The following is a 25,896-nucleotide window of genomic DNA, read 5'->3' as shown; positions in this document are numbered from 1 at the left end:
ACCCCTCAGTCTCCTTGTGCCACCTGTTCCCCAGGATGCCTTCAGCTCACTCCTCCCTCCCTCTTCCTCCCTCTCTTCCTCTGTTTCCCTCTCTCAATCCTGGGTGACTCCCCTGGTGCTGCCGCTTCCTCAAATCCTAGCCTCTCTGAGATTATCCCGTCCATGCCTGAGCTGTGTTCCTGAGCTCTGCTCCACATTTCTGACCGCCTTCCTGAAGCCTTCCCGGAATTTCAATCACAACCTGTCTCCGATGGAACTTGCTGTTACTGCCCAGATCAGCTCCTTTCCCAGCCGCCCCTAGTTCCCCAGGGGGCAGCACCAGACTTTCTCCCATCCAGGCTTGATGCTCTGGTACAACTTTTTTTTTTTTTTTAAAGATTCTATTTATTTATTTGACAGAGAGAGATCACAAGCAGGCAGAGAGGCAGGCAGAGAGACAGGAGGAAGCAGGCTCCCCGCTGAGCAGAGAGCCCGATGCGGGACTCGATCCCAGGACTCCGAGATCATGACCTGAGCTGAAGGCAGTGGCTTAACCCACTGAGCCACCCAGGCGCCCCAACTTTTGACTTCTTTTCCTTCAAACCCTATGTCTACTGGTGGCCCCAGAACAAAGCTGTGGGAATCCCACTGCCATCACTCGGGAGGCAGGTGGGTTCTCTGTCTGCTGCCACTACAGGTCTCCAGTCCTGCCAGCGGTGTCATGGCCTCCTTGCTGGTCTCCCACTTCCAGGTTCTTTCCTCTGAATGTAACCTGTGTCCATTACATCATCCCCCTTTGAAGAGCAGCTCTGAGTGGGTCACTCATGCTCAGTCTTTCCACAAACTCTGTTGCCCAATGAATCCCATACAAACTCCTCACCCTGGAATGGGGCCCTGGGAAACCAGGGCCAACACCTTAGCTGTGCTCCTATAGCTTGCTTTCTCCTCCACACCTCACTCCTATTGCTCCCTGGGAAGCTTTCATGGTTTATCAGCTCTGTGCCTTTATCTTATTCGGAATCCCTACAATCTTAACACCGTTGCTCCTCAGTTGAAAACTCTCCAATACCTTTTCATTGCGCTTACCACAAAATCCCAACTCCTAAATGGCTACAAAGCCCTATGCGGTAAGCCCCGTGTGCTAGACCATCCTTCCTGAGCCTCAGTTTACATAATTCAGCAACACTGGCTTTTTTCTCTGTTCCCTGAAGGGGTCAAGTTCTATTCTTTTCCTAGCGCATCCCCAGACAGTCTCCTTCTCGTCCTTGGGGCTCAGCTTCAGGGCATCTCCTGGGCTCCTCCTTCCCTGGTTTCGACACTCTCTCCTGCTGGGCCCAGAGGTGGCTGCAGAATCCTTCTCAACACAGTGCAGACTGCAGGTCACCACCACAGACTGGCCACCTGTAACACGATTGATGAGCCTGCCCGTAAGAGCTGCCCCAGTCTGCTGTCCCCCAGCCACCGCCAGAAGGGAACACTGAGGCCTGGAGAGGCAAAGACACTCACCGTGAACCTGAGCATGAGTTAGCCCTTGAGTCAATATCCGACCCCGATTGTTCCTGCTCTTAGGCTATTGTTCGTCTGTTGTACCAAGCTCTTTCCTGTTTTTAATTCCTCAAGGTGGATGGTCCCAAAGCATAGGAAGCTTTCTGGACCCACAGGGTGTGGAAGGAAGGCCTGGAAGGGCAGCAGACAGGGGGCCAGGGCAGGGGGTCAGCTGCGGGTCGCCTGTTAAAGGTAGAGTGAGCTGGTCATCAGAGGCAGGGGACAGCTGTTGTCATGGCGATGGACCAGCCAGGGAGCCAACCGCTAGACAAGCTGGTTCTTAGATCAGCACCTTACCAAATGCTTAAAACTTAAAAATGGCTTCCATCCTTTAGCAGGGCTGGGAAGAAAACCACAATTGTCTCTCCGTGGTGATCTATCTGGGTCTGAGTTCAGAGACGACACTGATAGTCCCAGCACAGCATTTTTGGAGCCAGGAATAATTTTGTCCAGCTTCTCATTTTTGAGGTGCCCAGAGAGGCAAAGTTATCTACTCAAGTCAGGGAGCAAACTCAGCTGAGTTCATGGCAGTGGGGGTGGGGTAGGCTATGGAAGGAGGGGTCCTCGGTGATGACCTTTTGGAGTCATAGGCCATCCCGCACAAACACCTTCCCAGTTACTTGAACCCACTCACCTCCAAGACCCTGCCGCTGATGTACCGGTCACAAGTCTCACATTTGATGCCGAACTGGGAATGGTAGTCAGACTCACAGTATGGAACGCCATCCCTGCGAGAGGAAATGCACACAGGGAGAGGAGGCTGGGGGGTGGTCCATGGGGGGGTGTCATAGGCAAGTTCCTGGACCTGCAGCCAGTGATGACTGGATCGAGATTAGAAACACTGGGGGATCTTGTTAAAAATGCAAACTCCCCAGACACCCCTCAGATCTATGGAATCAGAGAACCCTTGGGAGGGGGGCCCAGGAATCTGCCTCTTGACAAACTTCCCAGGTGAACCTGGGAACCACTGGTCTGGGCTGCTGGCCATGGAGATCCCTCTTCTAGTCCCCTTCTATTTCTCTCCCACAAGTTCTCCACATCCACTTTCTTCTCTTTATCTCCAAGGACTCTTTTTAAAATGCATTGCAAAAATGTATGAAGTTTTATTTTATTTAGAATAGGTAGTATTTGCATTTGGCACCTTACAAAGACATAAAGGGAGAAGTCTTCCCCCTCTTCCCAACCCCTTCCAGGAGGTCATCAATGGGGTCAAGTTTTGGGCATAGCCTTCAGGGCTCCTCACCTGATAAAAAAATTTTACCTGTAGTGAATCATCTAACCGCTTCAGGTCAGGAGATAAGAGGAACCTACCCTAACCCCTTCCCATGTGCTTATCAAGCAGTAATAATATTATTGTGAATCATTCTTACACTGCCCCCTGCTACTAACAGCCACTGACATGGATGGCCCGGTATATGGCGGCCCTCCGATGGGGTGTTACATAGATTATTTCATTGAATCCTCATGGCAGCCCTGGGAAGTCAGAACTATCCCTCTCCCTCTAGCATATTGATGAGAAAACTCAACTCAGAGGACCTAAAGCTGGATTCAAACCCAGGTGCTCTGGTCCCCCCCCATTCCCCTGGCCCCAGGTGGTCATGTGGCCTGAAGGACATGGCTGCCATATGCCCCGGGGCTCAGGCGCAGGGCCTGGCCTGTCATGAGCACACAGCAAATGGCTTGCAGAAGAAACCCCGTGATGGCAGAGAGGGGCCTTCAAGGTGGACATGGAGGTAGCTGGGGGCATCAGACAGCTCACCCCAGCTCTGGGCCCTGCCTGACTCTAAGGACCGGATCTGACGACACAGTTCTGTGGTGCTAAGACGTCCCTGAGGAGAGAGGGACGCCTCCCCCACTTTTGGGTGTCACAGAACTGGCTGGCACAGAGAGGCCCGAAGGACAGGCATGTCCTTGTTTCATCTCTAAGTTGTTGCCATGCTGGGATTGCTGGAGCCCGCCCCGAGAGGCAGGAAGCGTGTGTTCTCCTGAAGGCCAGTGGTCAGACTGTTTTTTAAAGGCCCCTGAGACAAGCCTCCTCCCACCCCTGCCAACCCTCTGCCCTCCACGGGTGTGGGAGGATGACTTGGCTCAGGGAGAAAGTCATTGGTCAGGAGGTGGGTACAATGAGCCAGCAAAATTTGTGTATACATGCCAATCCCGCCTTGTTTGGCCCCGGGGTCAGGAGGCCTTTGATAATTTGAAATAGCCCTGATTCTAAAAAGAAAGAGATGGTCCAATTTGTATTCACTAGACATTTATGAGGGTGCTGTCTCAGCCTTGGCACCACCCTGTGAGGTAGGTCTTCCTATCCCTGTTTTTATAAACGAGGAAACAGACTCCAAAGGGTTAAGTCCCTTGCCAAGATCACCCAGGCTGGGCTGCCAACCCAAGGCGTCGTCAATCCCCAAGGCGGTGTCTCTCTGCCCCCGCCACTGCACCAGCAGCCAGATGAGGAGCTCAGCGCCAGGCTGCAGAGGCCTTAGGAGGGCTGGGCCTTCTTGAGAGGAGCTCTGCGTGAACCCCACACCCCCGGCTGAGGCTCACAGACTCAAGGACTCCAGGCTGGAGACTCAGTAAGGGCACTTCTTACTTGGCAGGCACGGAGTGAGATGCCAACCTCCTCCTAGCATGGCCTTCAAAGCTCTCAGTGCCGTGACCTCAGCTCCCCTCTGCAGCCTGGGACCGTGGTGCACCTGCGCACACGTCGGAGCTCCGGGCAGACACGATGGGTGTGTAAGCCCGCCCTTGCCCAGGCTGGGCATTCCACCTACAAGCTTTCCTTCTGTGTGTTTTCAAATCTTACCCTCGTTTTCAAGGTCTGGCTCAAAGAGTGCTCTCTTCCATGAAGCTCTCCCAGATTCCAGATTTCACTCCCTGCTAGTTAGAAGTGCTCCTTTCTTTCTCAGAATAATCTGAGACTGTCACTTGGACCTCTGACCCAGACAGTGCTGTCTGGCTGCATCTGTGTCCCCTTTCTGCCCATAGCCTCGCGGTTTTCCTTCCCACTCACAGTTACTGTGGGTCACAGAGGGCTGCTCTCTGGCTCTAGGAGTCACGTCCTCCTGGCCAGTGATTGGTCAGGAATGGGAGTGTGACCCAAGGGTGGCCACATCAGAGACAACCGTGGGACTCTTGCTGGGGTCCTTGGGAAAGGGGCCTCTGTCTCTGTGCTGGGCTTGCTACACTGGTAGAATGAAACCCTGAGATGCTGGTGATCATCTTTAATACCCTTGGGGGGAGGGCTTATTTGAGAATAAATCCAACACAGAGGAAGGGAGAGCTGAGGGGTGGGTAGAAGGGGAGAGAGAGAGAGAGACCTCCGCAGTGCCAGTAACATCTTTAAGCCCCTGGATTCAGCCGTGCTGGAAGTCAGCAGGCCTCTGGCCTTCCCATTTCTGAGCCAATAAACTCATTTTTGCTTAAGTGGGTTTGAACTGGGTTTTCTGTTGCTTATAATCCAAAGGGTCTGAAAGAACAAAACCCTTGAGCTCCCCATCACCTAAGTCCTGGTGCCGTGATTTTTTATGTATCTAGTTTATCTCCCTTGTTAGACAATAGCTCTCCTGACAGAGAAACCCAGACACGCTACGGTTTTACGTGCTTGCCCTCTCCGGGCTGTGGGTCAGCCCGCGCCTCAGCAGTGTCTGGCTCAGACAGCATCAGCGCAGTGAGGGGCTGTGGCCGTCAACTTCTTTCTGGTTCCTGATTTTGGGAATGTGGTCATTAGAGTCTGGAGGAAAGGGGGGGCGGGGCTCCTCCTGTGGGACCCAGTGCAGCCCCGGGGGGTGATGTCCTCTCTGCTGATAGCTTCCCGTGTCCCTTGTATCTCATCTCAATTCAATTCATTCAACAACTGTATTGTTGGCCAGGGGTGGGCATCGTCCTAACGGCAACAGCGGGTAAAACAGACGCCCCGCCTAGGTGAGGACGACATTAAATATCATCACAGAGCAAGTTACTTACTTCCTCAAGCCTCAGCTTTTACAGTTTTTAAAATGGGGATAGACGCCTCACGGGAGGGCGGGGGACGGTGAGTTGTGGGATTTAACGTGATAACCCTTCCACGGCCATTAGCATATCCTTTGTACATCATAAACCCTTGGTGAACGGTAGCTAGGGTTATCGTCATTGTCAGAAGTTAACATGGATGAGAGTATGATTGCAAATGGTGTGAGCCTGCATGAAGGGAACAGACCCCGAGAGGGCTGGGGTTGGGGGAGCGGAGGCAGCAGGGACGATAGGAGACCTCCGGAGAGCGCCTGGCTGCAGACAGAGACCAGAGGGAGGGGAGGAGCAAACGTGGCAATGGCATGAAGAGCATCTCAGGGAGAGGAAGCAGCATGCAAGGGCCCGGAGGCTGGGGAGCTGTTCTTTGTGGCTGTGGGAGTGTGGCTGGAGGCCAAGTGGAAGGAGGTGGCCCAGGGGAGATCCAGGCGAGGGTCCCCTGGGGCAGGCCGGTGGAATGCAGGGGTCCTGGAAGCCGGGCAGGGATGGGGGAGGGGGAGACACCCACTTGCTGATGTACTCCCCGGTAAGGATCACGCTGCAGGTCTGGCACTTGAAGCAGCTGACGTGCCATTGCTTGTCCAGCGCCAGGAGGGACTGGCCATGCTTGATCTCCTCTTTGCACCCAGCGCAGTCTGCAAAGACAAGGGGACGCCACTGAGCAGAACATCCCAGGGCCCATGACCTCTGCTGTCCTCTCAGTCCCGGGGATGTAAACCCCTCCCTGAAAAGCGGCCTTCCCATAGCAGCTCCCAGCTTGGCCTGGGCACCTGCCTGAGCTCTACCAGGTGGAAGCAAGGGCCCCAGAGCCCAGGCTGCTGGACAGGAGGACTGGATGTGAGGGAGAAAGAAAGACATGCTAGGATTCCTCCAGAAAGCTCTCTGTCATCCTGACCGCTCTTCATCCCTCACAGACGGACCCTGTCCCTCGTCTGGCTTACCCTCAAATAGCTAACTAAGCGCACTACTATTTGTGGCCTGGGCACCGGTCGCATCAGCAGCACCTGGGAGCCTGCAGACCTACTGAAGGTCTCCAAGCAGAGTCAAGTCGAGCAGCACAGCTGCAGGGGATAAGCTCAGTATCTAATTTTTTCCTGCTCTTGGACCGTATGCTCCATGACAAGGACCCTGTCTGTGTTTTGTGCGTAAATGCACTCTCTGTGCTGTGCTCAACACATAGTAGGAACTGGATGAGCATGAAGGAGAGGACCTCATAGCACCCAGGAGGACAGAGTTTCCTGTGCCTGCCCCCGCCCCAACATGCTTATAGTATGCGGAACATTCCCCTTGCCAAGGGTTAGAGTCTGGTAAGACCGACCCCAACCAGGGGCTGTTCTCACTCCCCATCCTCATCACCCTGGAACGCACACCAGGGCCCCAGAATGTGGCGGCCGGCCCTCTGCCTGTTGCTCAAGCCCTGTCTGGGGAGGCAGGAAAGGGAGCCAGCATCCAAGGTGCTTGGGAGATGCTGGGAATGCAGGCCCACTCTGAAGGGGGAAAGGGTCATGGGACAAAGTTTACCAGAGGACGAGCCTCTCTATTGGCACCACCAGACAGATGTGTACTTCAGAGTGGTGGGGGGAAGAGAAACTGCAGATCAAGTTGGGAGAGGCTGGCTGGAAGCCCTCCTGTCCCGCTGGGAGCCAGGCCGGGGAGAGAAGATGAAGCGGCCTGTTGAGGAAGGGGGTGTGCCCAGCTGACTTCGGGGAGGGTCTGAGCCCCACTGAGGTGCTTGGAGGAGGCAGCTCCCACGGTTCCCGCCTCTTGGCTCCCTAGCCTTTCTTTCTTTGCTTAAAAGATATTTTATTATTTATTTGACAGACAGAGAAAGAGCACAAGTAGGCAGAGCAACAGGGAGAAGCAGGCTCTCCCAGGCAGGGTTCGATCCTAGGACCCTGGGATCATGACCCAGGCTAAAGGTAGTGGTTTAACCACTGAGCCACACAGGCGCCCCTCCCTAGCACCTTTTGAACATCCCTTAGCACAGGCTGGGGTGGGAGGGGCTCACATTGCAAAATGCTTCGAGCCCCAGGCCTTCAGATAGGGGCTGGGAGAACAGCTTTGGGATTTCTTTTCCTTCCTCACTCTTCCGGAAAACGTCTACCCACCTGCATCCCAATAATCGCAGGCTTTAGAATGTAATCGTTTAGAGATTATCAGGCACCCCTTCTCCTTTTATAGACATGACTCGCGCATGCCCAGCACAGAGGAACTTGAGGGCTCAGAGGTCAAGGACTGAACCCCGCATACTGAACCTGTGTCCGGGGCCTCCTTGATAGACTTAGATAATTCCACAGGGGCGCAGGGTTCACAGAACCCTTAGTCACTGTCCCACCTAATGCAGGAACCTAAAGCATTCTTGACAGGCAGGCACCGTCCTCTGCTTAACTGCCTCCAGAGGTAGGAAGCTCACCCCCTATGGAGGAAGCCCCCTTTGCCTTTGGACAGGCAAAATAGTCACAAGTGCGTTCTTTATTTTTTTTTCATTTTCATTTTTTAAAAAAATATGTATCCTATAAAGGTTTATTCTTTTTTGTTTTGTAACTCCATTTTAAATTTCCTATCTGATTTTTTTTTTTAACTGAAGTGTCGCTGACACACACTGTTACATCAGTCTCAGGCGTACGATAGTGACTCAATAACTACGCCTCATGCTATACTGAGCACAAGGGTAGCTCCCATCTGTCCCCACACACTGCTGTTATCGTGTCACTGGCCACGTTCCCCATGCTGTGCCTTTCATCCCCATCACCTACCCATCGCATAACTGGAAGCCTGCGCCTCCCACTCCCCTTCACCCATTTTTGCTCATCCCTCCTCCCCTTCACCTCTGGTAACCATCCGTTTGTTCTCTGTATTCGTGGGTCTGTTTCTGTTTTTTTGGTTTGTTTGTTCATTTATTTTGTTTTTGAGATTCTACATATATGGGGAATCATACAGTATTTTTCTTTCTCTGTCTGACTTATTTCACTTAGCATAATACCCTCTAGGTCCATCCACATTGTTGCAAATGGCAAGATTTCATTCTTTTTTGTGACTGAGTAATATTCCAGGATATATATCTGCCACATCTTTATCCATGCATCAACTGATAAGTATTTGGGTCATTTCCATATCTTGGCTATTGTAAACAATACTGCAATAAACATACGGGTGCCTATAGGTATTTTTAAACTAGGATTTTTGTTTTCTTTGGGAAAATGTCCAACAGTGGAATTACTGGATTATATGACATTTCTATTTTTGGTTTTTTTTAAAGATTTTATTTATTTATTTGACAGACAGAGATCAAAAGTAGGCAGAGAGGCAGGCAGAGGGAGAGAAGGGGGAAGCAGGCTCCCCACTGAGCAGAGAGCCCGATGCGGGGCTCTATCCCAGGACCCTGGGATCTTGACCGGAGCCAAAGGCAAAGGCTTTAACCCACTGAGCCACCCAGGCGCCCCTATTTTTAGTTTTTTTTTTTTTTTAGGAACCTTCATACTGTTTCCCACATGGGCTGCACCAATCCACATCCTCACCAATACTTGTCATTTCTTGTCCTGATTGCCCTTTTTTTTTTTTTTAAGAGAGAGAGAGAGAGAGTGAGAGAGCATGTGTGAGTGGGGGAGAGGGGGAGAGGGAAAGGGAGAGAGAATCCCAAGCAAGCTCCATGCTGGGTGTGGGATTTGATCTCACAGCCCTGAGATCATGGCTTGAGCTGAAAAGAAGAGCCAGACCTTAACTGACAGAGCCACGCAGGTGCCCCATGACTGCCTTCTTTATATGGAGCTGAGACCTGACTCCTTGTGATGTCCCTTATTTTATGCAATAAGAACTACCTCCTTTGCCTCCTGACATTGCCTTCAAATATTTAGAGACAATTGCAGTTTCTCTCTTCTCCCTCCTTCCTTACACGTCACTTTTCTTTGCTTGATGGGGTCATCCTTCCACCAACTTCATTGTTGACTCCATGGACTTGGTGTATTAGAGCCAACAACACAAAGCCCCGCCTCTCCAATAGATCTCATTTGAATATCCGCATCCTATGCGGCCACATTCTAGTCCCGAGTCCCATCTCCTTAAGTTGCTGTGATGTGTCTGCGATGGACGAGGTAACTTGAGTCAAAATTCAGGAGGCTGTGCAGGGGCGTGGTTAGAGGCTGGGCCAGGAGGACAGAGTGAATGGTGAGAGGCGGGCTGAGGGCACAAGCCCAGCCCCCTCAGGGACTGGTTGTGTGACCTCGAAGCCCCTGCTTCCTCATCTGACTGTCTCTCTTACTGCACTGGTGTGAAGATGAGCTACTTTCAGGCCTGTAAGGACTCAACACGCGAGCTCAATGAATGGTCGCTGTCATCCTTACTTCACATTCTTGTGTTTCTGACCCATTTTCTGTGCTTGGTCCTGTCTCTGGTCTGAGGCCAGGAGAATTTTCCTGTTGCCGGGAAGGCCTGTGGATTCCCTGAGGATTCTGGGATGCCTCCTCTAGGTGGTTTTCCTTTTCATGTTATACCGCGGGTCCTCAGATTGATCAAGACCCTTTTCTCCTTCTTCTTCCTCCTCCTCTCAGCCTTGACCCCTGGTGGAGCTTCAGGCGCCAGCCGGGAGCCCGTGAGTCTGGTACAACAAACAGGCACAGTCAGGAGAGCGACCCCCTGCCCCGCGGTGGTTGCTGTGCAGCCAGCTGTCCGCTCCTCGTGTGCTCCTCTCTCTTCCAAGATTACAACCTTCAGCTGGCAGAAAGTATGAGTCTACCACCTGTTCCCCCAAGTCCCTCAGTCTCCTGAGGTCTCTAGAGACTGCAGGCAGCCATTTTTAGCTTTTCTTGACTGTGTCATACATTCCATCTAGATCAACGAAAACGAGTGGGTTTTGTGAGTCATAGCAAGTCAAAGCATTCCTTGCTTTAGATAACGAGTCCAGGAAGACATGACCCTTCCCTGTTAGCCAGTCATATCTCTGGTATAGGGTGTGAAGGGAAGAGGCCCCAGGGCCGGACTGCCTGGTCCCACATTCCGGTTTCATTACTTACTATTTGTGTGACTCTGGGCAAGTCATTTACACTCTTTGGGTCTCAGTTTTCTCATCTATAAAACAATTACTTTTCTCTCCCTCATAGAACTATAATGAGATATTATGTATATAAAGAAAACTTAGTGCATTGCCTGACAATAGTAACAGTCAATCAGTGTTAGCAGTGGTGATGATGGTGATGGTGGTATTGGTGGTGGTGGTGATGGTTGTGACAGTTGTGATGGTGATGGTGGTGGTGGTGGTGACAACTGTGATGGTAGTGTTGGTGTTGGGAGTGATGGTGGTGACAGTTGTGATGGTGACAGTGGTGATGGTGGTGGTGGTGATGGTGGTGACAGTTGTGATGGTGGTGGTGGTGGTGATGGTGATGGTGGTGGTGATGGTGACAGTTGTGATGGTGATGGTGACGGTGATGGTGACAGCGGTGATGGTAATGGTGGTGGTGGTGATGGTGACAATTATGATGGTGGTGTTGGTGTTGGTAGTGATGGCGGTGACAGTTGTGATGGTGGTGATGGGGATGGTGGTAGTGGTGGTGACAGTTGTGATGTTGATGGTGGTACTGGTGTTGGTAGTGATGGTGGTGACCGTTGTGATGGTGATGGTGGTGGTGGTGGTGACAACTGTGATGGTAGTGCTGGTGTTGGGAGTGATGGTGGTGACAGTTGTGATGGTGATGGTGGTGATGGTGGTGGTGGTGATGGTGGTGACAGTTGTGATAGTGAAGCTGATGTTGCTCCCACTGCTGATTCCTCTTAGTGAGGATGGTGAGGAAATGCTTATTTTTATAAAAAGTTATTTTTTCTCTTGATAGTTCCCGAGTCGTCTTCTTGATCTATTTTGAGTAGATAACTGCTCCTGCTGTTCCAGAACATCTTTATTCACCCTCCAGGGATGAAAGGTCACACCCTATAGATAAAAATACATCAGGTTTTTCCTCTTCCTTTTTCTTTTTCCATGATACACTCTTCATCTCAGTCCTCTTTTGAATCTGGTTTTGGTTCCGACTCTCTTTTGGGAACTCAGCAGACCTCCCAGCACCCCCTCTAGTTATCTTTTAGCATGGACAGTGACCACCTTTCGGGAGAAAACACTTCCATGAAACATATTCCCCGTAGATCCACAGCTCGCAGTCTTTGCTTTGTGAGTAACAAGATGAGCCACGATCCCGTGTCCTCCCCCTGGAGACTGCTTATACGCACACTTGCTTCTCATTTTTCACTCTTCTTCACCTTCCTCTGCTTTTGGACTTGCAGAATTATGGTGGAGACATTTAGCACCTCTCCTCAAGGACACACTCGCATACAGGATTCCCACACTCAGCCAAGGAACTGTCCCACCTCTCCGAGGTCCCTGATGCGTATACTAACACAGCACGAGCCAAGAGAAGTAACAGATTCAGGAATCATACTCTCTCTTTGGTGTGCTTTCCAGATTAAATCTCCAAGTCCACAGCATCCTCACTTTATAGTCAGAGAACGTATTACACACCACAGCGTATGCTAGTCTGGCTCCTGGATACTAACACATTTGCTTTCCACAGAGCTGGGTAAATGGAGCCTCAGCAAGGCTCACGCTCCTGCCCCAGCCTGCCTCTCTCTACTGCCTCACACGCCGTCTTGCTGGTCTCTGGGCGCCTTCACAGCATCAGTCACAGGGCCGTGGCCCCGCATCCCAGCCCTCCAGCCCTGCTGTCATCCTGCACGAGGCTTTCAAGGAATCATGAAAGAGAACAGTATGTACACTCAGGCACTTTGAGATGGGAACCTGCTCAGACCAGCAAAGTCTTCTTGAATGTCACCAAGGATGCCGAAGGAAGTGTTCTGAGCATTCTGCGAGCAGATCTGATTAGATCGGGAGCAAGGAAGGGCGAGGGAGGAAGCCTTCCCATTGTCTTTCTCCCCAGCTCCCCACGGCAGGCTCTGATGGAGCCCCTCGGGGCTCAGCCCTGCTGACTCGGGGTGTTCTGTCTCAGCCCCTCGGAAGCATGCAGCCCCGGCCTGCTGACTCTCTCGGTGCCCACGCCCACATGCATGCAGCTAATGGACTTTCATTGATTTTGCTGTGGGGCCGGTCGGGCTGTCATGTAATGGGAAAGAACCCCCGAGCCTAGCGTGGCTTGCGGCAAGCCCCGGGAGCCAGGGTCTTGTGTGGGCGGCACCTGCCGTCAGCAGCCCATCGAAGGCATCTGGGACCAGTGATTTAGACATCTTACCACTAGACACATTGAGTGGAATGGATGTTCCACGGATTCAAATGACTGTTCTGAGGTGCACTCCTGAGCCTCAGTTTCCCCCCAAATCTATAGTTTGGTGATGAAATATAACATTCACTCTGGTGTTGTAGATGTTCCCTTCATCTCTAAACACTGGTTCTCAGTCTTAGGAGCAGCAAACGCATCACCTAGGAAGCTTATTAAGAATGCAGACTTCTAGGTTCCTTTCTTAGAAGTCCAAAGTTGGGGGGTGCCTGGGTGGCTCAGTGGGTTAAGTTTCTGTCTTCAGCTCAGGTCATGATCTCAGAGGCCTGGGGTTGAGCCCCACGTCGGGTTCCCTGCTCAGCAGGGAGTCTGCTTTTCTGCTTTTCCCTCTGCCCCTTCCTGCCCCCTGCCCCGGCTCGTGCTCTCTCTCTCTCTCGCTTGCTCTCTGTCAAGTAAATAAATAAAATCTAAAAAAAAAAAGATTAAAGAAAATTAAAAAAAAATTAAGTCCAAGTGGGCCTAAAAATTTGTATGTTTAGCATTATGCAGTGAAGGTTTCCCTGGGACACTTTCTAAGAGACACTAGCCCATCCCTTGTGGTTTGCTCCCATATTTCTCCTTTTTAAGATGTGTCTGTGTATACTTTTTAGTGGCATTTGTAGAAATTGAGAAACCTTGGTGACTTCTTCAGCCCTGTTCGGGTGCCCTGAGGAACACAGATCCAGAAGGGAGATGAGATGGGGGGCCTAGCTCATCCCAGAAGAGCCCCACCCAAGCGGCCAAGCATGGTACAGGCTGTCACTGTTTCTAGTCAGCAGCCTGCTTTCCCTGCATTTCTGCTTAAGGAAGCTGGTGAGTCTGGGCCTAATGCCAACTGGGTCAGGCTTCAGGAGTCCTCCAGGGTGGAAACCTCCCCCACTTCCCTCCAGGCCTGCAGGAACGGATGCCGGAGCCTGGACAGGGAGCCCTAGGACGCATGGCCCGCAGACACGGAGGTGCCTGGGGGGAGCACTCACGGCTTGGTCCGCGGATCTTGATGGGCTTACTGCTGGTCATGGACTGGGAGCATGTCTGACACACGCATTCCTTCCCACTGAAGGTCACCTTGTCTCCAATGGGGAAAGGCTTCCTGCAAGGGAGATGGAAGAGAAATTCAACACCTCTTCTCTAGAGGGATTCCATGTCTATTGGTGAGCTGACAGAAGATGGGCTCGAAGCTCGCTGGCACCAAAAGCAGCCTGCCTTCTATTAGACAATTCAAGTGCTGTTCACGGTGCCAGACTGGCTGAACCAACTCAGTTGGGACCACGACTGGAACTGGAGGCCCACTTGGACCACTGATAGGACTAACACCAGGCCAATCATGACACTTAGTGAAGCTCACATTTCTCATCTGTGAACGAATTAGTTAATAATTCCTCTCAGAGTTGCCCCTTCTTCCCAGAAAGACTTTTTCCATCCCAACCTCCTCTATCCCCAAATATCAAGAAGAACTCATTCAACTCCTAAATTCACCAAAATGTCTTCCTTTCACTAGCCAGGACCTTTAGAAATCCACCAATAACCTCTTCCTCTCCTCTGCGATGGTGCAGTTTGGGTTTCAGAGTTCAGAGGTCTCGAACTTGTCCGTGTCCTGCCTCCCTAACAAAGATGAGCTGTACATTGAGTCCCCGGCAGCATCAAGCCCATCGTTCAGGGGCTCTCGCGCATGAAGTCTGGGAGAGCCCATCACACAGACTCTGACGGCAGCCCCGGACATAGGCTTCCGGGGGCTCCCCTGCCCTTGTATTTGCAACGCGGGGCATGGGAGGGAGTGCTGGGGTGAGCTGGGGGAGCTGGGTTCTCATCAAGGCCCAGATACTGACTTCTGGTAAAGGACACAGCATGATGCTGGGGGAGGCACTGCCTCTGTGTGGGGCTTGACAGAAACTTCACTTTAAACTGTCTGGACCCGGGACACCTGCGTGGCTCAGTTGGTTAAGCAACTGCGTTCGGTTCAGGTCATGATCTCGGGGTCCTGGGATTGAGTCCTACATCGGGCTCCCTGCTCAGTGGGGAGCCTGTTTCTCCTTCCTCTCTCTCTCTGTCTGTCAAATAACTAAATAAATTCCTCAAACAACAACAACAACAACAACAACAAAAACCAACATATGAACCTTACTGTGCTAGCCTCCAGTGGGTCTGGGATTCTGGGGCCCAGCACCCAGGTTTTAGGAGATGGATGAGTGAATGAATTCCACTGGGTGATTTTATTTTCTTGTACACTGTGTCATCAGTCTCAGCAGGAACCCTAACTTGTAACTAACAGGTAGTTATTTTATGGGGAGAATAATCCATAAATTCCTTTCCTAATTAAAAAAAGCATACATTTATTCCAAACCACCTTTCTACATATGACTTAATTAGAACAGTCCATTAAATTTTAATGTATTTGTGGGCAAGGCTGAGGCCTCCTTTATTTTTTGCATCTCCTTAATGCAGTGCTTGGCACACGGTGGACCCTTCACATATGTCTGCTGAGGTAACAAGGAACCGGGGCGCAGGGCATGAGGGGGAGGGAAGGGTGAACTTCTCATCACCTACCAGCTTGCCTGAGAGGCTAGATCGTTGTCATATAATGACAAGAACAGCAAAAGCAGACTCAATTACGTCCCCGTCACTGAGCTACAGTCTTTGCAAATGCCATCTCATTATTCTTCATAAAAAGCCAACAATGCGGCAATGGTTTTGATGCCCATTTTACCGATGAAGAAGCTGAGGCTTATAGAGAGGGCATCACTTGTCAGGGTCATGGGGGAAGGCTACAAACATATCTCTACACTACATGTGGCTGAGGGGGTAGGAGCTGGCCCAGTTGCCCGGTTTCCAGAATGGGCTCAGGGTACTCGATAGTTCCTCTGAGGACTTCTGACGGGAAATGGGAGGCTGAGGGTGGGGGCTCAGGTCCTCACTCTGTCTGGATCTCTAGGGAAACTAGTGTTTTGGAGGAGACCACCTTTGACAGACAGGATTCGGCTGCTGTCACATCGTTCTGCCCAGTCTAGAAATCCAAGTGTCCAGCATCCAGCCCTGGGAGCCCCCAGACCGCCACGGGGCCCAGGTGGAGGGGCCGGCCTCCCCCACCTGCTCACCTGCACAAGCTGCACACGAAGCACTTGGGGTGATAGGTGCGGCCCAGGGCGGAGATGACCTCGCCAGTGATGAAGTCCCTACAGCTGTCGCAGCGGGTGCCGTAGAGCTGCTGGTAGTCCTGGGTGCAGATGTACTCCTGGTTCTTGAAGAAGAAGCCCGACTGGGCCAGGCCGCAGCCACATACTGCGGGGCACAAAGAGAAGATCGAGGGCAGGGTGAGTCCAGGGAAGGTTGGCCAGCACGAGGTTCTTGCAGGGGACAAGGCTGGCATGTGACTTGGTCATGAGTGGCCCCAAAATGGTGGCACATAGGACCTCGTGGGGCTAGTTTTCCTTAGAGTGTGTCCTGAAGACCCTTTGCATTGGAAGAAACCACGGGCTCCTTAAGAGGCTGATGCCTCGGCCTGAATCAGACCCCCTGGGAGCAAGGCCCCAGGGATTTGTGTTTTGGCGTACCCCGCAGCTGATTCAGATGAGACCACAGAGCTCCTACCCCCTCTCATGCACAGATGGAAGTTTCGGGCTGCGGGGCTCACACAAGGCCATACCATCTCATGAATTGGATAAGATCAGTTAAAATGTCCCTGGGCACTTTCCCTGTGTATGATTCTGTGCAAGGTGAAGACAATTTAGGATGGCAATGGGATGAATGGTTGGAAATTTATAATCTGCTCTCACCATAGACATAAAGAGTTGGTCTGTTCCCAAGGCAAGAATGATAAAACGCAATCCCTGAACCATGAAGAGCTAACAGTATATGCCAAAAGACGACCTTATAGAACATACATCATGGGAAACAGGCCATGGGCTGGAGCGGGCAGCAAGTGCCAGGAGTGGGGAGGAAAAGGGAGCAATGTTGTGGGGGAGGGATCATGGTAGGCTTCTTGGAGGAGGTGGCACTTAAGTTGAACCCTGAAGGTGGAAAATGAGCTAAAGCACACAAGCAGGAAGTTGCAAGTGATATCTGTGTGGAGGTGTGGTATTTTTAGGGTGTGGAGGGCAGTAATAACAGGAAGACATTGATAGGCCTATTGGAGGAGAGCCTGAGTCCAGCTTAAGAAGTTTAGGCTTTGTGGGATATCGAGGAGCCATGGATGGTTTTTCTCCTAGTTTTTCAAAACCTTAAAAAAATATTTTGAAACTCTCTGACATAAACAAAAGAAGAGAGAAGGTTATAATGATGTCCCATCACCCAGTTGCAAAAATGACCAGTTGCATTGCTAGCTTTTGTACAGACAGGCGACGTATGTCACCAGGTCTTATGGGATATCCTTGCGGACAATATGAAGATGCATAAGGCCGATAACAGAGGAGTAGGTGGAGGTAGTTATAGGTGCTTGAACAACCAAAGCATGTAGGACTCCCTACCTCCAAAGGACTTAGAAACGTGGGAAGTGAGATTTCCCTCCGAGGGTTAAGTTACAAAATCCACACCTAATGGGAAGGACAGAAAGAGGCAAAGTTTCTTCCAAGAGATCGAATGGCTTTTAGGGCCACCAGAACTGCTGAATGTATTGATCTGGCTAAAGCAGGGGTGGCAGCCCAGAAGAGGCTGGCCAGCCATCAAGGGAAGGCCATTGGGGAGCCCATTCCAACCCTTTGACCTTGTTCTGAGTCTGTATTCACTACGTGACTTACAGTTTGACTTACTAGGTAGACTTTTGGGAGAGAAGCTGGTCAGGGCAATGCAAACTACCATAACAGAGAATGACATCTCTCCATTAATAAAAGGGCACTCTGATTTTATACATTGGTTTCCTGAGGTCTTGGTGAGCATGGATCAGCTTTCTGAGGCATGATCAATGGTGTGGAAACCAATAAGATAGAATTCCAAGCCTGTAATTGTGGGGACCTGGCCTGGGTTGGGTGAGGCTACCCCAGCAAATACTGTCTCCTTGTTCATAGGGAAACTTGTCATGCAAAAGCAGTCAGGTTAAAGAGAGATACGTGGTACAAGTGTGTGTTCACCTTGCAGGCCAGAGGCAGGCTTATGGGGCCAGGATGAGTGAGCAAGAGGGCAGCCCCAGAGGTCACAGCATTAGGGGGACTGTGCAGCACAGTGGGAGTCATGATAGTCTGCGAACTGGACCACCTGGGCTCTGGGTTTGTCACTGCTGCTAACTCTCTAGCTGACAATGAACTTGGTCTCTGTTCACATGCATGTACAATGAAGAAGGTGGATTAAAAAGTGACCTAAGCTTTTCTTCTGACACCAGCATGCCATGAGTCTAGGAGAAGCATTGCTCCTTTCGGGGTCTACCAGGGGCCTAAACATTTTAAACTCAGTACGAGGTGGGGCTGGCGGGCCCTGGAGCCCACCCCTGCCTGCAGAGAAGCAGGGCCTATTCGCGCAGGGGGTGGCGGTGGTTGATGGCAGGAGGGTTGATCTTCTACCAGGCTTCGTGAAAATTCTTCACAGCAAACAATGCCTCAAGAGAAGGCCGGGCCAGGGTACAGGGCGTTCTGGGGCATGCAGGTGGCAGATCGATTGACTTCATGGCTGTGGAATTAGTGAGGTCATGGCCTACGACCTCATTGGAAACAGCTCCTGTTTTTTTCCTTCTTTTCTCCCCTTTGTTTCCCCGGCCAGCTCCACCCCCAGAGCCACCTCTCCCAGTGGACAAACCCAGGAGGCAGTAAGAAAACTTGGAACAATCAGTTCTTCCGTTTTCCCCAAGGAGCTGCAGGAGGAAGTTTTTGGTAGAAAGGATGTAAAGGTTGATAAGAATCTCAGGGGGTTCCTGGAAATACAGTGGGGAGCACAGGGATGGAAGGCAAGCTGGACAGCACGACAGATGTGTCTGAGGCTGAGCAGAGCCCGACATCCAAATAACAGGAAAGACCTTGGAGAGGGTCTGCAGCATGGAACTGATGTGGAAGTTAACACACTCAGGGCAGACGTTATTCTGTGAATCAAAAAAGTGAAGTCTATTAACGAGAAAAAAAAAAAAAAGCAGATCAGGGGTGCCTGGGTGGCTCAGTGGTTAAAGCCTCTGCCTTTGGCTCAGGTCATGATCTCAGGGTCCTGGGATCGAGTCCCGCATCGGGCTCTCTGCTCAGCGGGGAGCCTGCCTCCTCCTCCTGTTTCTCTCTGCCTGCCTCTCTGCTTGCTTGTGATCTGTCAAATAAATTTAAAAAAATCTTAAAAAAAAAAAAAAGCAGATCAATGGGTTTGACAGTGGGACAGAATATGAGAAATCAGAATCGCTTTGAGAAAATCCAGAATGAGGGGCGCCTGGGTGGCTCAGTGGGTTAAAGCCGCTGCCTTCGGCTCAGGTCATGATCTCAGGGTCCTGGGATCGAGTCCCACGTCAGGCTCTCTGCTCAGCAAGAAGCCTGCTTCCCTCTCTCTCTCTCTCTGCCTGCATCTCTGTCTGCTTGTGATCTCTCTCTCTGTCAAAAAAAAAAAAAAAATCTTAAAAAAAAAAGAAAATCCAGAATGAGTGTTCATTGTTAAAAGATGCCCAGAAAGAGACCTTGCCCACAGTCATAGTGCATTTCAGGGGAAAATGGACTGACCGTGTTGCGGGTCACTGGACCGTGGTCCATATTTCTGTTCTACCACTCAGGTGCCGTGTGGCTTTGAAAAAGTTCCCCCACCTCTCTCAAGCTCAGCTGCCTCATTTGTGAAATGAAGAAGAAACTGAGAACACACGGAGACCCGTGAGTACACGGGTGTCCCATAGGATTCTGTTGGTTTTCAACTTTGCAAACGAGAAGGAGTTTTCAAAACCAAAGCTTTAGAAGGGTTTCTGAGGGCGATCCATTTAACATTTAAATGTTTAACTGTGAACTACATTACACATACAGAAAAAGGAGTAAATATACAAACACGGTTTAAAGAAGAAGAATAAAATACACTTCCAGCTACCCGCTTCCAACTCTATGAAACAGAACATTCCCGGTGCTTCAGATGCCTGTTTGCATCTCCTGAAAGCATCCCCTTCCCCATGTTGTCCCTAACTGTTGTTTGTTATTCTCTTGCTTTTCTTTCTACTTTGACCACCTCTGATGTATCCACAAATAATGCCTTTTTAGTTTTGCCTTTTTTGAACTTTATGTTCGTGGAACCCCACTGCATTTACTCTTTCACGCTTGCTTCGTACTTTCAGGATGATGTGCTGGAGATGCGTCCAGGTCGATGCCCGTAACTGGGTTTTTCTGCTGTATCCCATGGTCTGTATCACAAGCGATCTACTCCATTGTCGAAGGACATTTGAGCTGTTTGCAATTTTTTTTTTCTTTTATGGAAATGCTGCTTTGGGCATTCTTGTACCTGTGAGGTGAAGCCTCGTAGTTTTCCAAAGAGTTTTTCCCATTTGCTTTCCCACCAGCAGTTTCCACCGATCCATATCATCAATAGAAGCTGATAATATATGCGTCAACCTAGTGGCTGTAAAATGTCATCTTATTGTGATTTTATGTAATTAGTTAATTAATTTTTAAAAACACACTCTTTCTTTTCTCCCTCCCCTCCCCTCCCCTTCCCTTTTCTCCTTTTCTTTCTTTCTTTCTCTCTCCCTTCCTCCTTTCCTTCCTTCCTTCCTTCCAAGTGGGAGCACACATGTGTGCATGTGCACAAGCAGGGTGCCGGGGGGCGAAGGTAGGGAAAGAGGAAGAGGGAGAGAGAGAAACCCCAGCAGCCTCCATGCTCAGTGCGAGCCCGACTTGGGGCTCAATCTCATGACTCTGAGACCATGACCCAAGCTGAAATCAAGAGTCAGCCGCTCAACTGACTGAGTCACCCAGGCTCCCCATCTTATTGTGATTTTAAATTTCACTTCCCTGCTTATTAATGAAATTGAGAATCTTCTTATATTGAGATTATTATGAGATTATTATGCGATTAGTGCCCTATATGTTTATGGGCCATTTGTGTTTTCAGGGTTCATCCATGCAGATGTATTGCTACAAAATATTCCACTGTATTTTATTTATCTGTTCATTGGTTGATGGATATTTGATTTGTTTCCAATTTTTGACTTGATGAATAATAGTGCTGTGAACAGTCATGCACAAGTGTTTGTGTGGACATGTGTTTTCGTTTCTCTTAAGCATACATCTTATGACTTTGAAATTGTTAAGTCATAGGGTAACTCTACATTGAACTCCTAGAGGAAATGCAAGACAGTTTTCCACAGCAGCTGTGCACTTTGCATTCCCACCAGCAGCGCATGAGGGTTCCAATTACTCCACATTCTTGCCAATGCTTGTTGGATTCTCTGTCTTTTTGAAGATGGCCGATCTTGTGGGTATGACATGTGTCTCCTTGTGGTTTGATGTGCATTCTCAGATGGCTAATGCTATCGAACATTTTTTCCATGTGTTTGCTGGACGTGTGTAGAACTTCTTTGGAGAAACGTCTCTTTGGAACCTTTGCCCATTTCGAAATCGGATTATTTGTAAGTTGTAAGAATATTTTATATAGTTTAGATACAAGTTATTTACCAGATGTATGTTTTGCAAATTTCCTTTCCCATTCAGTGGGTTGCCTTTTTACATTCTTGATGGTATATTTGAAGCACAAAGAAGTGTTTAATTTTGATGACACCTAATTCATCTATTTTTCTTCTGTTGTTTGTGCTTCTAGTATCCAAGCCAAGAAGTCTTTGACTAACTCAAGGTCACAAAGACTTACTCTTGTATTTTCTCCTGAGATTTTTATAGTTTCAGCTCTTACATGTAGGTTTTTGACTTATTTTGAGCTAATTATTATGTATGGTGTGAGGAAGGAGTCCAACTTCATTTTTTTGGTTGTTTTTTTTACATATGTATGTCCAGTTTTCCTAGCACCATTTGTTGAAGACTCTTCTTTCCCCAAAGAATTGTCTTGGTAGCTTTGCTGACAATCACCTGACCATAAACCTAAGGGTTTATTTCTGCTCTCTCAATTCTATTGATCTATATGTCTATTCATGTGCTAATACCACATTGTCTTATCTACTGTAGCTTTGTAGTAAGTTTTGAAAATGGGAAGTTTGAGTCCTCCAGCTTTGTTCTTTTTTTTTTTTTTTTCCCAGAAATGCTTTGGCTACTCTATGTCCTCTGCAATTCCGTATTAATCTCACAATCAGCTTGTCAATTTCTTCAAGGAAGTCAGCTGGGATTTTTATGGGCATTGTATTCGCTATGAACAGAATATTGTTCTGCCCCAGATTTGTATTTTGAAGCCCTAACTTCCAGTGTCATGGTATTTGTGTAGGGGCCTTGAGGAGATACTTAGGTTTAGACGAGGTTATAAGGGTGGGACCCTTATTATGAGATTAGTGCCCTTTTTATTTTTTTATTTTTATTTTTATTTTTTTTAGATTTACTTTATTTATTTGACAGAGAGAGTTTAGAAGTAGGCAGAGAGGCAGGCAGAGAGAGAGAGGGAAGCAGGCTCCCTGCTGAGCAGAGAGCCCGATGCGGGACTCGATCCCAGGAACCTGAGATCATGACCTGAGCCGAAGGCAGCGGCTCAACCCACTGAGCAACCCAGGCACCCGAGATTAGTGCCCTTTTTAGAAGAGACACCAGCCAACTTGCCATCTCTCTCTCTCTCTCTCTCCCTCTCTCTTTCTCTTTCTGACATGTGAGAGCACAGAAAGAAGATGGCTATCTGCAAGCCAAGAAGGGAACTCTCACCAGAACCCAACCATGCTGACACCTTGATCTTGGACTTCTGGCCTCCGGAACTGTGATAAGATAAATTTCTGTTTAAGCCACTCAACCTACAGTATTTTATTGTGGAAACCTGAGGTGAGTAAGAGAGCATCAGATCTGTGGGTTAGTCTGAAGAATACTGCCATCTTGACAATATTAAGACTTCCGATCCATGAACACGAGATTTCATTTATTTAGATCTTCTTTAATATTTCTTTTCAGAGTATAAATTTTATACTTTCATTAAATTTATTCCTATGTATTTTATTTTTGATGCTATTACAAATAAATCATTTCTTAATTTTATTTTCAGATCATTCATTGTAAATGTATAGAAATTCAATTGATTTTGGCATACTGATCTTTCACCCCCAAACCCTGATGAACTTAGTTGTTATTTCTAATAGCTTTTTAGTGCATTCCTTAGGATTTGCTATTTATGAGATCATGTCATGTGCATATAGAAATAACTTTACTCTTACTTTTTCAATCTGGATGTCTTTTACTTCATTTTCTTACGTAACTGACCCAATAGAAGCCTATGGTACAGAGTTGAATGGAAGTAGTAAGAGCAAACATCCTTTTGCTACTTTTGACTTTACAGGAAGGCAAGCAGGCAGGCAGTCTTTTACCATTAAATATGATGTTAGCTATAGGTTTGTTTGGTTCTTGAGAAATATTTTTGCTGAACACATAATTCTAAATTTACAGTTATTTCTTTTAGTATATACAGGTATTACCCCACTGGTCTCTGGCTTCCTTGTTGCTACTAACAGATCAGCTGTCAGTCTACTTACCATTCATAGGCAGATGATCTATTTCTTCTCTCTGGCTATTCTTAAAATTGTCTTTTGTCTTTGGTGATCTGTGGTTTCACTCTGATGATATATGTAAGTGGAGTTCTTTTATATTTTTCTACTGGGATTTATTAAGTTTCTGGATCCAAGGATTTGTGTCTTTGCATGGTTCTAGAACATTCACAGCTGTCATGTCTCCAAATATCCTCCCACTCATGTATTCAATTACATATCTCTAGAACTCTGATTGAATATATGTCAAATCTTTCCACTATTTTCTCCATGCATAAATTTCTCTTTTATTTTTACCTCCTTCTTATATTTCTGAACCAAATGTATATATCTATTTTTTGGCTAAATCCTACAGTTCATTAATTCTTTCTTCAGCAACATCTAATCTGCTATATAATCCATACACTGACTTTTAAATTTCAAATATTATTTGTTTTTATTTCTAAAATTTGTTTCTTTTTCAAATCTGCTGTGCTACTTGCTATAATGTTTCTGTTCTTGTTCTTTTTTTAAATGGCTCTTCTTACCTATTTAAATGTATTGTATGTAGTCATTTTATAATGTCAGAAAATGCCAACTTATGAAGTCTTTGAGGTTCTGATTCTTCTTTTCTTTGTTTCTGTGGTGTTCTACCCCCAGTATGATTTGTGTGTTTTTGACCGTGAGTTACTCATTTGGCTAATAATGTTACATGTGGGAGTTCTTTGAGTCCTGGAGTAAAGCTGAGTTCCTCCAAAGAGGAATATCACTTGTTTCTGCCATTTGCCAAGTATAGGATGACTTTCTTTTAAATTCTGTTTCACCTTTTTAAATATTTATGCCAAATATATAGCATGAATATAGAACATGAACCCATGTTAAGGGTGGATTATGGGTAGACATTTTGATACAAGTTTTATTCTCCTCTACCCAGTGCCAAAGTTGGTACAGAAAAGGTTCCTTGCTGTCTCCTCCTCCGGTTTATTTCTCACCCATCCATACATTGAAAGTAAGATTTTCATAGGGGAAAATCTCAGCTTTACTCAGAGGTCTCCTATTAGATTCCTACTTAGACCAGGCTCTAGCCTCTACTTCCTATGTCTCCGTTATCTATGCAGCCATCAAGGCAAAAGCTCAAGGTTGCCGAGGTTGAGCATAAACCATCAGGATTAAATCTTGCACTGGCAGGCACACGAGGATTTCTGCTTTTACTTTTTTTTTTTTTTTTTTTTTTACCTCTGTGGGTTCTTTCATTCCACGTCAGCACGGTAGTGCATGGTAAAAGAACTGTAAGAAATATTCACAGAGATTTTAGTTTTTTCAAATGAAGCTATTTAAGGTAACTATAACTGTTACTGCTGGAAACAAAAATTCTTTCATTTCTTTCACTTCTAAGCAAGTTGACACTGAAAACAGTCAGAAAAGTAAATCTATTTTTTTTTCCTTAAAATCTCCATGAAAAGATGTTTTCCAACCTCCCTGTGGTTGATTGTCAAAATGTCCAAATTCTTCCTTTCTCTGTATTCACACCCTTGAAGTCTGCAAATCCTCCCACCAAGGGCAAGGTTTATTTCTTCATGATCTTGAACCTGGGTAAGCCCCTTGACTTGTTTTGGCCAATGGGACATTGGCAGGTATGACATAAGCTGAAGCTTAAGAAGGTCTTGCTTTCCGAAGCTTGCTCCCTGGCTGTGCTTGGAACTCTGAGACCACCATGCAAATGAGTCCAAGCCGGGCTACTGGAGGATAAGAAGCCAGATGCAGGTACTCAGCCCGACAGCCTGCCAACCACTGCCAGCTGACCCAGCAATAGCATCATGATGAGGCGAGTGGAGACAAGGAGAGCCAGCTCAGCCAGGAGAACTGCCCTGCCAACCCAGAGAATCATGAGCTAAAACAAAAAATTACCTAAAACTATTAAATTTTGGTCTAAACAGAGGGTAACTAATAGACTTTCTTAAGAATACGATCGCACAGTCCTAGCTCAAGCCTCCTTCGAACAATTTTACTGTTTTTACCCTTTGTCCTGCCCCAGCTTCTGGGGATGTAGAAATGGTCACTCGCCAGGACACTTTTGCAAGTCAGCTTACACTAAAGGGGTGTGCCAAGCCTCAATCTGGAATTCAAATCACATCAATTAAAATATATTCCATATATGCTTCCACTAAAAACATTAGGACATATGAATATGTCATTTATTTGCTCAATGCAGAGTCTCTTGAGATCCAGAGAAAGAAATCCAAAATTTTTCTCAGTGGCAGGGAAAGTCAATCTCAGACACATAAGACTGAGGTTGGACGCAGTTATTAAAATGAAAAGATCTGAGGTTTCAATTGATCTTAAATTCAATATATGTCATGCCGTGAAGCAGCTCCTCCAGAGGTCAATTCAACATCAATCGTATTAACAGAAACGGTGCCCTTGCTCTGTCTGCCAGACTTTGAGAACCGTGGTCTGTTCTGGGCACCATGCTTTAAGAATGATAGTGACAGACCAGAATGGATCAGGAAGAAGACTCCAAGATGATACAAGTTGGATCATTTCAGATGAAGCTCAAGGTGAGGACCCACAATGTCATCAGGGCTGGGGAGA

At 48.1% G+C, this 25,896-nt stretch overlaps 1 protein-coding gene across 8 annotated transcripts in view; it reads right to left on the bottom strand.

The window, feature by feature from the left end:
* The window catches only part of ABLIM3 (actin binding LIM protein family member 3), a 110,038-nt gene that overhangs the window by 45,368 nt on the left and 38,774 nt on the right, over window positions 1-25,896 (bottom strand). For all 8 annotated transcript variants that reach the window (XM_047731399.1, XM_047731397.1, XM_047731401.1 and 5 more), the window contains 4 exons: window positions 15,872-16,055; window positions 13,757-13,869; window positions 6,038-6,164; window positions 2,159-2,252 (listed from right to left, as the gene is read on the bottom strand). In XM_047731399.1, the coding sequence (XP_047587355.1) occupies window positions 2,159-2,252; window positions 6,038-6,164; window positions 13,757-13,869; window positions 15,872-16,055 (518 nt within the window). The remainder of the gene's footprint in view (window positions 1-2,158; window positions 2,253-6,037; window positions 6,165-13,756; window positions 13,870-15,871; window positions 16,056-25,896) is intronic.

The sequence above is a fragment of the Lutra lutra genome, chromosome 5 (assembly GCF_902655055.1).
Source record: "Lutra lutra chromosome 5, mLutLut1.2, whole genome shotgun sequence".
NCBI lineage: Eukaryota > Metazoa > Chordata > Mammalia > Carnivora > Mustelidae > Lutra > Lutra lutra.
Note: the sequence above shows the minus strand (reverse complement) of the source record. Positions and strands in the feature narration are given on the sequence as shown.